Here is a 13,907-nt window from a genome sequence, read left to right as displayed (position 1 = left end):
AATCACCATCCAGGGGACAGCAGAGGACGCTCAGGATCTCCAGAGCAAGGGACTGCACTTGGGGCTCTAACCCCACCCCCCACCCCTGCGACTCCCAGAGGAGTCTGACACTGTTAAGTAAAGCCAGGGACCCTAAAATATCATGAGCCCTCCCTTCTTCCAGCAGCTGGGGAGGCCAAAGCCCAGAGAGGGGTTGTCATATCCTCCAAGCCACACAGCAAATCCCAGGTTCCATCTCTGTCTTCATGTCCCTCCTTCTCATCCTTCTACCATCTTGGGGTGGGGGGTTGTTTCTCCTTCCTTTCTCCCCAGCCCTGCTCCATTCTCGCTGACCTAGCTATTTCTAGATGCCCCCAGCTCTCCAGTCCGTGTGGCAACTGCCCGTATCTCATAGCACCTAGGTGTTGCATCTTAGCTTTCCTTGGGTTGCACAATCCTGTTACCACATCCCTCCCCTGCACTTCATCACACTTAGGTGTAGAAAGTAACATGTCTATGCGTTCACTTCTTGTTTCCCTCCCTAGAAATGTCATCAATACAAGGATCTTTTGCAACATGTCTGACAGAGAGTAGGTGCCTGATAATTGTTCAGTGAAGTAAAGATAGTGGGTGTCGCCTTCCACTCCTGCCTTTACCTGTCTCCATGCCCCACATATCTCTTCCTCTTGGCACTGGACATGCTAAGCCTCTCCACTGTAGGGGAAAAGATCCTCTCCAATCTATTTCCATGGCAACTGCCTCTTTTTTTTTTTTTTTTTGTCAGTTGTGGGGCTTGAACTCTGGCCTGGACGCTATCCCTCAGCTCTTCAGCTCAAGGCAAGCGCTCTACCACTTGAGCCACAGCGCCACTTCCAGTTTTCTGGTAGTTCATTGGAGATGAGCCTCATGGACTTTTCTGCCTGGGCTGGCTTTGAACCATGATTCTCAGATCTCACTCTGCCTCCCAAGTAGCTAGGATTACAGGCGTGAGCCACCAGTGCCTGGCTCCCATCCAAGGTTCTTTTTTTTTTTTTTTGAGGGGGGGGGGATTCGGTCATGGAGCCTGAACTCTGGGCCTGGGCGCTGTCCCTCAGCTCTTCAGCTCAAGGCTAGCACTCTACCACTTGAGCCACAGCACCACTTCCGGTTTTTTTCTTTTTGCTTATGTGGTGCTGAGGAATTGAACCCCAGGGCCTCATGCATGCAAGGCAAGCGCTCTACCACTGAGCCACCTTCCCAACCGCCCCCTCATCCAAGATTCTTAAGTTCTACTCTCTCCTCTGTCTTGGGTCCAGGTCACCCCAGGAGCTTCTTGAGTGTTTGACTCCCGTCTTTTTTTTTTTTTTTTGGTTGGGGTTTGAACTCTGGGCCTGGGTGCTATCCCTCAGCTTTTCAGTTTAAGACGAGCGCTCTACCACTTGCGCCACCATGCCACTTCTGCTTTCCTGGTGGTTTATTGGAGATGAGAGTCTCACGAACTTTCCTGCCCAGGCTGGCTTTGAACCGAGATCCTCAGATCTCAGCCTCCTGAGTAGCTAGGATTACAGGTGTGAGCCACCAGCGCCCAGCTCTCTTGTCTTAAAACACAGCCATTGCTTGACTTCTGTGATGTTTCCTTGTCCAGGAAGCATCCCTTGATAGCTTTGTACACAGGTCCCATCAAGTCTCACTGGGTTTATTGACATCATACTCAAGACTTAACTTTCTTATATTTATGACATGTTTTGGGGTAATTATGTATTTTCCGGTGGAACAAAAGCTATATTCAAGTAGGAACTATTTCTGATTTGTTAACTTGAGCATACTGTGGGGGGAATTTAATGTTTATGGTATGGAGGGAGGGAGGAAAGAAGATTTGGAGGTATGGAGAAAGTAAGTGGATGGAGATCTATAGGACAGAAAAAAGTTCTAAGTTAGGGGCTGGGAAGGTGGCTCAGTGGTAGAGCGCTTGCCTTACATGCCTCAGGCCCTGGGTTCGATTCCTCAGCACCACATAAGCAAAAAGAAAAAGCCGGAAGTGGCATTGTGGCTCAAGTGGTAGAGCGCTAGCCTTGAGCTGAAGAGCTGAGGGACAGCGCCCAGGCCCAGAGTTCAGGCCCCACGACTGGACCAAAAAAAAAAAAAAAGTTCTAAGTTGGATAGAGACTGAGAGCTATTTTTCCTTATGGACACTAATCAAAATTATAGCACTAGATCAGATATGGGCAAAAAGGTTGGAGGACCAGGAACAGGCTGAGAAACTCCTTGTGGAGGATAACAAAGTAATCAAGAAGGGCCAAATCTGTTCATGAATAAAAATACAGTGGCCATCTCTCAGGAGACTAAGATCTAAGGATCGAGGTTCCAAGCCAGCCTGGGCAGGAAAATCTAGGAGAATCTTATGCCCAATTAGCCAATTAGCTGTGCTCAAATAGTAAAGCACTAGCCATGAGCAAAAAAAGCTCAGGGGCAAGCCCTGAAGACTGGCACACACACACAAAAGACAAAGAATATTCCGGGTGTGGTGCATGGAGATTGGAGAGGCACACAGTACACAGAGTTGTGCATAGATAGAGCTGCCTGAATGCGGGGTGACCCCGATGTGGCACTGGGAAGGAGAGGAGCTGAGACTGTCATATACCAATCAGGTAGAACACGGCCTTGGACATCACAGCAACGAGTCTGCCTTTGGCACAGGTTATATTAAAGACTTTAAGTGTGGTCAGAGCACCTGCCTGGCAAGTGTGAGGCCCAGAGTTCAAACCCCAGTGGTGTATACACACACACAAGTGACAGAGGAGGCTGCTTTACCAGCAGGTAATTAAGAGAAAGTAAGACCCAACACTAAAGCTATGATTAAAGGACTGTTTAGCTGGGCACTGGTGGCTCACATTTATAATCCTAACTACTCAGGAGGATGAGATCTGAGGATCACAGGTCAAAACCAGTCCTGGCAGTGAGACTTTATCTCCAATTAACCACCAGAAAACTGGAAGTGGAGCTATGACTCAAAGTGGTAGAGCATGAGTCTTGAGCGAAAGAGCTCAGGGACAGCACCCAGGCCCTAAGTTCAAGCCCCACAACTGATCTAAATAAATAAATAAATAAAGGACCAGCTTGAGTTGAGATGCTTAAGAAACCAAAGATACTCATGTGGCTAGAGCACAGGGAATGAAAGAAAGAGACCCCTAACATGAGGCTGGAGAGGCAGGCAAGAACCACATCCCACAGAGTTGTAAGATATAAGGAAATAGATTTTATCTGTGGCTGCTGGTTGTTGACCCTTGCAAAGGAAGTAACTTAATCTGACTTACACCGTTGGAGGATCAGATCACACACTTCTTATAGAGAATGGATCTGGGGACTGGTAAGGAAGATGGAAACAGGGAACCCTGCTGGGAAGCTTGCACAGCGTCTGCATGGGACAAGTGGCCTGGCTAGGTGCATAATGGTGAAGATGTAACACAGTAGATGCAGGTGCCTTAGTAACTACCCCCTCCTCCCCCACCCAACCACCCCCAGCACTGATCTTTCCCTCCAGCCCTGATCACCAGAAAACAGGTACATTTGTGTCAACCTGACCCAGGTTGGGAGCCAAACTTGGTTCATACTGATCTCCATTTCAACTCTGCAAAGGGCCAGATAGATGTGGCCATGCTGAGGGTCCAAGGATGAACCAATGAACCAGGAAAGAAATGAAGGAGCAGCATAGCCACTCCACAGCCTTCAAACAGAAAGCACAAGGGTATCAGGAGCTGAAAGAGAAATGGAGCAGGAAAAGGAGGAGGCCAGGGCAGATGGGAGGTGGGCCTATGGAATAAGAGGCAAAATTACAACAGCACTCAGGAAGAATGAGGGCAACATTGTCTCAATCTAAATGTCCCAATGTCAGGTTCCTGAGTCAGCTCCAAGGTATGAGGCCTGAGGTGTCTGCCTGAGATGGGCTCCTTCCAGACACAGACAACACTGGTGGATAGCGCAGGTGCCCCGTGGCAAATACCACTTCCTGGAGCACACAGCACTTCCAGCGAAGGAAAGTCAGCCTGGAAGACTATTTGCTCTGTAAAGAATGCAATCCTAGCTACTCAGGAGGCTGAGATCTGAGGATCATGGTTTGAAGCCAGCCCAGGCAAGAACGTCATGAGACTCTAATTAACCACCAGAAAACCAGAAGTGGCTCTGTGTCTCAAAATGGTAGAATGCTAGCATTGAGCAAAAAAGCTCAGGGACGGTGCCAGGCCCTGAGTTCAAGCCCCACAACTGAAGGGGGAAAAAAAGAAAAGAATAGAATAGAAAAGAAAAAGAGGGAGGGAGGAAGGGAGGGAGGGAGGGAGGGAGGAAGGGAGGAAGGGAGGAAGGAAGGAAGGAAAGAAGGAAGGTGGGAGAGAGGGAGGGAGGGAGGGAGGAAGGAAGGAAGGAAGGAAGAAAGAAAGGAGGAAGAGAGGGAGGGAGGGAAGGAAAGGAGAGATGGGGGAAGAGAGAGAGAGAGATTGTAAATCAGGCCAGGTGGGAGCCAAGGGGCTGTCTTGTCCCCAGGACTTAGGTACTGACATATTACCAGCTCCCCAGAGATGTAAAGAGGAACCCCCCCCAAAAAACACCCAGAGTCCATGACAAACTAACTGCCTTTTACCCACCAGGCAATGCAGTCCAATGAGAGGTTAGCTGACAGACTGGACAGGACACAAATTTACCTCCATCCCAATCCAAAACAGTTCCAAACAACCCCTCTCAATCTTGGGCAAGTACTTCAGCCTCTCTGTAGATTACAAATCATGGCCCAATGTCCTTCGCTTTGCTCCTCCAGTGTGCATGATCCTACAAATGCCCTCATCTCCCATGAGACAAGAGTTCAAGTTCCTGACCCCAAGTTCATCTTGATCTGGCCTCTCCTGTATTTCTGCTTCTGCTCTACCAATTCCACATGCTTGCCCTCACCATAGTCTTTGGGAAAACTGTCTCTTTTTGGAATGCCTTTTTTTTTTTTAGTATTTCTTATCTCAATCTCTAGGAATTTTCTAGTTTCAGCACAGGTCCTTTTCCTCCAGGATGCCTTCCCAGAGCAATCCAGACTCAGTGGGCTCTGTGAGATGCTGTCAAATGACTGTCTTGTCTCCAGCTCTTCTCTGCCCAACAGCACCAGCTTAGAGCCAGCTGTGTCCATTCAACTCTTCACCCCACACCCCACACCCCAGCCCATTCAGGCACGTTCCTGATCCTTTGCAGTCCATGGAAGACAAAGATGTAGCCATTGGGGAGAGCAAGTGTGCTCAGGTAGCATCACACAAACTACTGGCTGCCAGGAAATAGCCTAAAGGAAAGACAGCAGACCTTCTGGAGGAAGATCTAAGCTGGGCCTCAATGGGTTGAGTGATGCAAAAGCAGAAAAGGGCACTGTTGGCAGAGAAAGGGAGCAAAGCAAGAAAGAACAGGGACAGTGCTCAGGACAACCAGGCTAATGCCCAGCAAGAAAAGAGCCCTGCTCCCAACAGGTCCAGCCCCCAGCAGCCGAATGGCAACATCCAGAAAGTGCACAGACAAGGAACCGATTCTTCACTGTAGGTGGGCCTTAGCCCATGTCATAGGTACTGGCTGTCACATGGGGTAAGGGGTCGGAGAGGGGAGCAAGGTCCAGAATTTGGGGAGAGGAGGGTCAGGGTGATGGGCATGGAAGTCTTTCCCCCATGCTGAACATTTGCTTGTGGGGTGGCAATGTGGCCTAACTAGGCTGGACCACGGAGTATGTGGGATCCAGGTTGCCTGGAGCTAGGCAGGCAGGTGTTCCTGAGGAGAAAGTCGCTTTTCCGGGGTCATCAGTTGCTCCACCTCCCGCATCAACCGCAGACACATTTCTTCCTGCCAGGGCAGAGCCACACACTGCACGGACACAGGCAGCCCCACACTCTTCTTCATGGCCTATAGAGAACACAGATGGCGAGGCACTGAGGACTGGGGGCACAGAGGCTGCCACAGGCTTGGGGCTTGCTGGAAGGCTGGTGAGGCCTGCCCATGACAGTGGAGGGGGTGGGCTGGGAAGGTGGCTCAGTGGTAGAGTGCTTGCCTTGCATGCATGAGGCCCTGGGTTCAATTCTTCAGCACTACATAAGCAGAAAAAGCTGGAAGTGGCACTGTGGCTCAAGTGGTAGAGGGCTAACCTTGAGCTTGAAGAGCTGAGGGACAGCGCCCAGGCCCAGAGTTCAGACCCACAACCAACAAAAAAAAAACAAAAAACAAAAACGACAGCTGAGGGGGGCCGGGGAGCAGGCAGGAAGGGCATGAGTTGGAAGGTGAGCAAGCTTTACCTTCTTCAGCATTTTGTCCCAGATATCGCCAAAGTATCCCTGATAGTGTTCCATCTGGGCATCATCCTCGGCTGTCACCGTGGTAACTGGTACCACCCCGGCAGGGAAGTCCAGACAGTTGTACAGCATGGTGTAACTGACAGCCCCTGGAACCCAGCACTGCAGCTGCAGCAAACTCTGCCCCCTGCCAGGCCCATTGTCCTCCCCGAGCCACCATTACCCTCCCTTCAAAATGGCAATCTGCCCACGGCCAGGAAAAGCCTACTCCCCAGGCTGAGATTTGAGTGACAAAGCCTAGGATCTCTGAAAGATCCACTGATTCTTCTCCTGTGCCTTCACCAATGTAGTTTCCCCACCTGGAATACTCTTTTTCTCTTGACTTACCCAAGTATCATTTAGATTCAAAGCCTACCTCCCCAAACTACAGACTCTCTAATTCAAGATCCCCAATTTGAACAGAGCTTCCCTCCCAGGGCATCCCAATATCTCCCATCTCATCTCTGGGGCCCACTCCCCTGTGATGCCCCGCCCCTCCACAAAGGGCTTGGTGCTCCCCCAGGGGTGGGCTCCCTCTCCTCTACTTCCCAGAAACTCCACCGGGCATGAGCAGAACTCATAGAAGAGGAGGGGCAGGAGTGTTTGAGGGCTCACCTGGGGCCCTGCCTGGAGCATTCAGGTCTAGAGCAGGGCCAAGCATGGGGGTCAGCAGCACATCCAGGTCCAGTGCTCTCCACTGAGTGATCACGGAGCTGCGGTACACCTGAGGGAGGGGACACTCACCTGTGCCAGGGAAGGCACTCACACCCACCATGTCAGGAGCAGAGACAATGGCTGAGTGGCTATGGCCCTAGTACCTGCTACCAGCCCAAGGAATGGAGGTCCTCAGGGCAGGTCGGCAACATCGCTTTTAAGGGATATCACTATAATTAACCTCCATCTGAACTACAGATGTGACTTCCTGCCAAGGGGAAGCCATGCACTGCATGGCCATAGTTAGCTCCAGAGGGGCAAAGAGATGGCCAGGGCAGGAGCCATGCTCACTCAGCCCTTAAGGACAGGCACTGAAGTAAATGAGTGTCAGAAAGCAGGGTCCAAGCAGTGATCCAGAGAGGGGGAGGGGAATGGCAGGTCATCCAGAATACCAGGACAAAGAAAGGACCACAAAGAAAAAGTAAACAACTCCAACTTTCACACTCTGCCCAGCCCTACTAGAGGGACTCAGGCCTCACCTGGATCTCATGTTGCAGTTCCCAGAGCTTTGCAGCCGACCTAGGCAGAGGGAGTAGGGTCACCATGACCAGAGCCACAGCCACAGGCATTAGCAGTGTCATACACTCTATTCTCACCACTTCCAGATCTCCCTCCACCCTATGGGAATGCTGAGAGAGCAAGCAGTTCAAGGACCTGCTGCCACATGAGAAACACAGGCCCCAGAGAGACTTAGGCCGAGTCACTGGGTGACTCCAGAGCAGAGGTAGTACTAGACCAGGTCTGATTCTTTGTTACTCAGGACACAGGAAATGACAGTGCTGTTAAAGGTCCTGAATGCCTGGGGGTGAGAAAAGGACAGTCCACAGAATGCCAGCCTGGGAATAAGATGATTTGTACCCTGCTTCTCCAGCATGAGTCCCTAAAGAGCAGATAGAACAGCATAGTTCAATTCAGATCCCTAACAGTCTTCCATGTTTCCCCGGTATCTACCATCCCTACCACCCCTGCCCAACTCCTCCCTGACCATTGTTCTCTGCCCATCTGGTCTCCCATCTGGGTGGTACTGAGGATTGAACTAAGGGCCTTGTACTTGCAAGGCAAGAACTCTACCACTTCAGCTATACTTGAAGCCCAATGTCATCTTCTTCCCTCCTTAAACCCTTGCCTTCCAGCCAGAGCTGGACCCTACTAAAACATCTTCAGAAGTTGCCCCCTGCCTGAACAACTTCTACCTCAGAACCTTCTTTCCCTGGGGCTTTTCCTGTCAGAAACAACCTAGACTCAGAATGGTTGGAGAAAAATAGGGCCAGGCATCTGGGCACAGGATCGATACTCACCGAGGTTTCAGGCTGCTGAGAAAGCTTGCCAACCGTGGGAGCTGCACCGGAACAGACACTGGATCAGTGACTCAGCTTGGGGCACAGCCAGCCACCCGCACCTTCTCCTGTGTCCCCCAAGGCCCAGGGTGTACCCCTTTTGGCAAGCAGGTTGTCTGAAAACTGGAGGGGATGGGGAGGAGAGCAGTTGGGGAAGGAGTGGAGAGAAGAAGAAGCCATGCCTACCTAACCCAAGAGGGTAAGGAAGGCAGCAAAGAGCCAGAGGCTATGAGGTGTCACAGGATGGGGGACCCTACAGGCTCTACCCAGCCCAGCGCCTCAAATAACTTGTTCCCTTACCATAGGCTTCAGCAGGAAGGACAGCAGCCCTTTAAGCCATGTGGGCAGCTTCAGAACTAGGATCAGGTCCCCCAAGCAGGAGTCCACAAAATCACCTTTGCTGGAAGATAAAAGAGCGAGTGGAGGGCTGGGAAGGTGGCTCAGTGGTAGAGTGCTAGCCTTGAGCTGAAGAGCTGAGGGACAGCGCCCAGGCCCAGAGTTCAGGCCCCACGACTGGACCCCCCCCCAAAAAAAGAGCGAGTGGAGGCACTTTCATCCCCCCCCCGCTTCCTGCTTAGCACTGCACCCCATTCCCAATCTTGCCAGTTCCTTTTATATCTCCTCCACACCCCGCCACCAGAACCCAGTAAATGCTGGTCTCCAGCACCTCCATTAACCTCCTTTCAATGTTTGTACCTTTTTGTGCCTGAACTCCACTCACTGGAGGCCCCAAGGCTGTTCAGGATCTCCCTCTCCAGCAGAGCCAGCTCAGAGTCTTAAGGAGTAAGGGCAACACTTTCCTGCCTAGGCTTCATGCTGGGTAGGTACCAACTGGCACTGATGCCAGCCTGTAGGCTCAAGTGGGACTGTTCGGAGTGGGCTGCCCATCGTTTGCCTCAAGATCAAGGAGGAAGTCACAAGTGACCAACTCTGGGCTTCATTCCCAGGGCAGAGTGAGAGGTAGCCATCTCCACTGAAGCCCACCGTACTTGACAGCTGGGGGATACCACAGGGTGGGCCCATGATAGAGCAAAGCTGCAAGAGTCAAGCTGCCCCACAGCTAGTTAGAGGAAGCAGGCTTATGGCCTGAGAGGCACATTCCGCCGGCCAGAGATACCCCCTAAAAGCTATCTTCACAAGTCTGTGTCTGCCCCTTTGATGACAAAAAGTAGCCAAAGACACTGGGTGCTGGTGGTTCACGCCTACAAACCTAGCTATCAGGAGGCTGAGATCTGAAGATCACGGTTCAAATCCAGCCCAGGCAGTTAAGCCTGTGAGACTCTTATCTCCATTTAAGCACCAAAAAAAGCTGGAAGTGGAACTTGTACCTCAAATGGTAGAATGCTAGCCTTGAGCAAAAAAAGCTCAGGGACAGGGTCCAGGCCCAGAGTTCAGGACCCACGACCGGACCCAAAAAAAAAAAAAAAAACAAGCTTTTTAAAACATGAGCTCTGATAAGTCCCTTAAAGAAAGTTTTCTTCAACCTTCCCTCTTCACAGTAGAGAAAACTAAGAAAATTGTTCAAAAAGAAAGACTTGGCTCAGGCCAAACAGAGCCAGAACCACAGCCTGATGCATATCCCCCATCCTCCTGCCTTGATCCTGGATCTTTCTAGACAGAAGAAAACCCCCTGAAGTCCCTATCTCCCCGCACAACACACACAAACAAGTTCAGCTCAGGTAGGGCTAGGAATGTGCAACCCACTCCCCCCTTGCCAGCCTTGGGCTGGCACCTTCCCAAAGCCTCCCTGGTGAGCTATCTCCAGGCCTAATTCGTACCACTATTAGAGCGAGGTCGGCGCCCTGAAGGCTGTGACTACGGCCCATCCCAGGAGTCATACGGCCACATGCTCTCTCCAGGTCCAGGCCACTTCTGATCCTACCACATACCCTGAAGCCCAACAGCACTCACAAGTTCTGCAGGAAGGTGTGGCCTCCATCACTGAATAGCCCGCCTGTCGCCAGGGTCTCCAGAGCATGGGGTATGTTGTTTGGCAAGAAGGGAACCAGCTGCAGGGAGTAAGAGTGTAAAGGCCCCAGTATGTGTGGGGCCTCATGCTTCCCTGGTGGCCCAGAGTAGGGGCTAAACCTACCCTGCCCATTGCATGGTCGCTTTCACAAAAGCCACAAAGGCAGCTTTACTGAGTCATGAAAAACACCTGTAAAATGGCCCTCCCGAGTGATATTTGGAATCACACACAAAGCTGTCCCACAGTCTCAGGGGCCTGAGACCCTCTGTTTATGGCCGTGTGTCCCCCCGCCCCCCATTCATGCAGTGTTGATATGCCACTTAGTTCAGGCCAGTTCTCCACCCACCGCTCGCCCTAATATTCCTAGACATCCCTCCATATGCTGGTTCCTCCAGGCCATGGTTTTTGTTACAAATGACTAAATAGGAGAGGGGCTTGGAGGAAGCAGCCTCTCCCTAGAGGAGAGGAGATACCAGGACTTTGAACCCTCACCAGCATACCGTGTGGCCAGCAGCTTCAAGGCTCTGCTTGGTCTCTAGCAAGGCCCGCTTCATGGCTGGGCTAGGCATGGTATAGTTGTCAGTCTCATAATATCCCACTCTCAGGGGCCGGGAGCTTGTGTAGATCTGGGAGCAAACACAAGAGGCAGGGCAGGGCAGAGCAGGGCTGAGTCAGGCGAGGATGGCCTAGGAAGAGCTCCTAGAGACAGAAAAGCTACTTAGCTTCAATCAGAGCTGCAAGGCTGCAACCTGGATCCCTCTGACACCATACCCCCTCCTCCCCCTCCCTCTCCCCCACCAAAAAAAATGGACCACGACCAAGGCCAGGACCTTCCATATCTGTCCCCTTCATAAAACACCTTCACAGTGAAGTGGCAAGAAAAGGAAGAAGATCCCCATTGGTCGTAAGAAGAAACTGGGACTACTTAGAGACTAGAGCCCAGAGTGTGATTAGGACCTGACCAGACACTTGGTACAGAGTAACAAGGTTAGGTCTGAACTCAGGTATTCTGTCTCCTGAGCTAAAGTTCATTACTTGCCCTGCTCCTATGACAAACTGTTCCAGACCTCTGGACAGGGCTCTCCTCCCTCTTGGGAAGGAAGGAGTTCAGGGTGCAGTGTTTAATCGGTTGAGTAGGGAAAGCCTGCTCTACCCTACTCCAATCTGCCCACCTGCCGCACCCACCAGGAACATCTGGTCTACTCTCCTGCCCGTGGTCCCTCAGCCCACTCAAGGTGGATTTACTGGGGTGAGACAAGAAGCAGGCACGGGAAAAAGAAACAGCAGAGTAGGAAGTAGAGCTTGTATCACACAATTCACACACCACATTGATGTGGCACCTGTTCCAGTCTGGGTCCATCTAGTGTGCCTTTTGCCAAACACTTTATACATACAATCAACTTCCTTGATGCTTGAACAGTCTTCAATTCTTCTGTAGAAAGCATCCAAGGACAATGACACCCCAGGGCTTTGATCCTCGTACCTCCAGCGCCTTACCTTTCTATGTCCCCAATCCCTAACTATTAGCTGGTGATTTTTACCTTACCCCAGCCAACACTCACATTAGAAGACCTGTCTAAGCTAGATCCCACTCTTCCCTGCCCTCTATGGCAGGAAATCTGCTCAGGTTCTGTTGAGGAAAGACTCCCCCACCTCAACTTTGTCTGACCAACAGGCTGTCTCTGTGATATTTTGGGGAGCCCGCACTTTGTCTACCACTCACTGGGCCTGTATGCCAAGCATCCTACTGCTGGAGAAAAGAACAGGAGTACAGTCATCAAGGCTGCTAATGACTCGGAGACAAACACACCCCAGGTACAGGGCTTCTCTTCCAAGGAGTTCTCAGACTCAAAGTAGTTACTCCTGACTCCCAGCAGCAAGGCTGGAAAGCTGAAGATTTCCAAATCCAAGCAAGGCTGCCACCTGGTGGCAAACTGTGGTATAGCAATGAAGCCTGGCTTCAGATTCTAGGGTTTGCAGGAGAGGAGGTCTTGGGGCCTGTCCACACCCCTTCAGCCACACCCACCCCTGCTCACCTCTTCCCTGAAGGGCAGGGGGGGCACGGTGGGATCCAAACGGAACATGTCCTCACATAGCAAGGCTCGCATGCACAGCGCCAGGCTCTCCACATCCCGGGCCATGGGACCAACAGAGAGCTTCACTGTAGGGCAGGAAATAGGGGCAAGAAGGGTCAAAGGCCCCAGTGGGTTCTCAGGCTGGGTCAAGGCTCGGGAGTTTAAGACAAAGAGTTGCCTGACAGTCAGACATTACCAACCCGGGAAGCAGGGGCAGAGGTGGATCAGGTCACACACACACACCCCCACCACCCTCCACCAGGGCACAGAGGACACCACAGCCTCACCTGCCTCCTGTCCATAGACACTGCCCTTCAGGCCACTCTTGCTGGATAAGAAACACAAGATGTTGGAAACTGGAAGTGGCTACCCTCGGCCCACTCCAAGTGCATGTGGCAGCTCCAAACTCCCAGCACTGGAAACTAGGAACCCTGCATGACTAAGGCTGGTAACACTTCCTCCCATCAAACTCTGTAGCCCAGAGAGGTTGGAGGCTAGGCCAGGATCACACAGCAAAGGGCTCAGAAGCTTCCCAAACCTACCATACCTAAGGCGATTTCCGGTAGGCTTGAGGCCACAGATGCCACAGAAGGATGAAGGGAAGCGGATACTGCCTCCAATGTCAGTGCCTAGGCCAAGGGGGGAGCCTCCGGACCCAATGAGGGCTCCCTCACCCCCTGACGAACCTCCTGGGCTCTTGGAGGACTTCCATGGATTAATGGTCTGACCAAAGAGGGGATTACTGCAGTCATAGCTGGAGGAAGCAGAAACAGATTAGCCCAGGTCAGATCAACTCAAATGCCCACCAGCCACCCCTACCTCACCTTGCTGAGGCCCAAGCCAAGACCAACCTGTACATAGACTGGGGGACATTGGTGTGCACAAAGGGCACGGCGCCCTGCAGCTTCAGCACCTGCACCACCACGCTGTCACATTCTGCCAGCACCCCCTCGTGCAGGCTCAATCCCAGCGTGGAGTTCTGACCCTGGGAGGAGGGAAGGACATCAAGAGGAGCCAGAAGCTCCGGCCCACTCTGGTCCTCTCTCAAGGACTCAGGACCTGCTATTTTTCTCTGAGGGCCCCAAGTAACCCTGGCCACAGGGCTGGCTGCTAGGCGAGAAGGGGGATGGAGCCCAATACTGGGCAGGGAATACCTTGTAGTGGAAGCACTCCTTGAGGCTCACAGGGACCCCATAGAGCAGACCCCGCCGCGGAGCCCGGGACAGCTGGGTCTCACAGTCAGCCAGATAAGAGGTCACACAGTTGATTCCTTTATTCACTTCCCAGGCCTAGGGGATGTGGACATAAGAAGAAAAAAGCTGGCCTCTTTTTCTTTACTTTTATTATTTATTTATTTTGGTGCTTGTCCTAGCTTGAACTCAGGGCCTGGATGCTGTCCCTGAACTTTTTTTTTTTTTGGTCGGTTGTGGGGCTTGAACTCTGGGCCTGGGCGCTGTCCCTCAGCTCTTCAGCTCAAGGCGAGCGCTCTACCACTTGAGCTACAGCGCCACTTCCG

At 51.9% G+C, this 13,907-nt stretch overlaps 1 protein-coding gene across 1 annotated transcript in view; it reads right to left on the bottom strand.

The window, feature by feature from the left end:
• Window positions 1-4,572: 4,572 nt before the first annotated feature.
• Window positions 4,573-13,907, bottom strand: part of Faah (fatty acid amide hydrolase) — a 14,148-nt gene continuing 4,813 nt past the window's right edge. The window contains exons 3-15 of the mRNA XM_013016794.1: window positions 13,546-13,680; window positions 13,243-13,376; window positions 12,939-13,145; window positions 12,679-12,719; window positions 12,353-12,477; window positions 10,817-10,942; window positions 10,259-10,356; window positions 8,648-8,747; window positions 8,309-8,349; window positions 7,490-7,529; window positions 6,912-7,020; window positions 6,261-6,406; window positions 4,573-5,874 (exon numbers count right to left, since the gene is read on the bottom strand). Coding sequence (XP_012872248.1) covers window positions 5,725-5,874; window positions 6,261-6,406; window positions 6,912-7,020; window positions 7,490-7,529; window positions 8,309-8,349; window positions 8,648-8,747; window positions 10,259-10,356; window positions 10,817-10,942; window positions 12,353-12,477; window positions 12,679-12,719; window positions 12,939-13,145; window positions 13,243-13,376; window positions 13,546-13,680 — 1,452 coding nt within the window. The 3' untranslated portion in view covers window positions 4,573-5,724. The remainder of the gene's footprint in view (window positions 5,875-6,260; window positions 6,407-6,911; window positions 7,021-7,489; window positions 7,530-8,308; window positions 8,350-8,647; window positions 8,748-10,258; window positions 10,357-10,816; window positions 10,943-12,352; window positions 12,478-12,678; window positions 12,720-12,938; window positions 13,146-13,242; window positions 13,377-13,545; window positions 13,681-13,907) is intronic.

This window comes from Dipodomys ordii, unplaced genomic scaffold, assembly GCF_000151885.1.
Source record: "Dipodomys ordii isolate 6190 unplaced genomic scaffold, Dord_2.0 Scaffold33, whole genome shotgun sequence".
NCBI lineage: Eukaryota > Metazoa > Chordata > Mammalia > Rodentia > Heteromyidae > Dipodomys > Dipodomys ordii.
The sequence above is the reverse complement of the archived record's forward strand: the minus strand, read 5'-3'. Positions and strand labels throughout refer to the sequence as shown.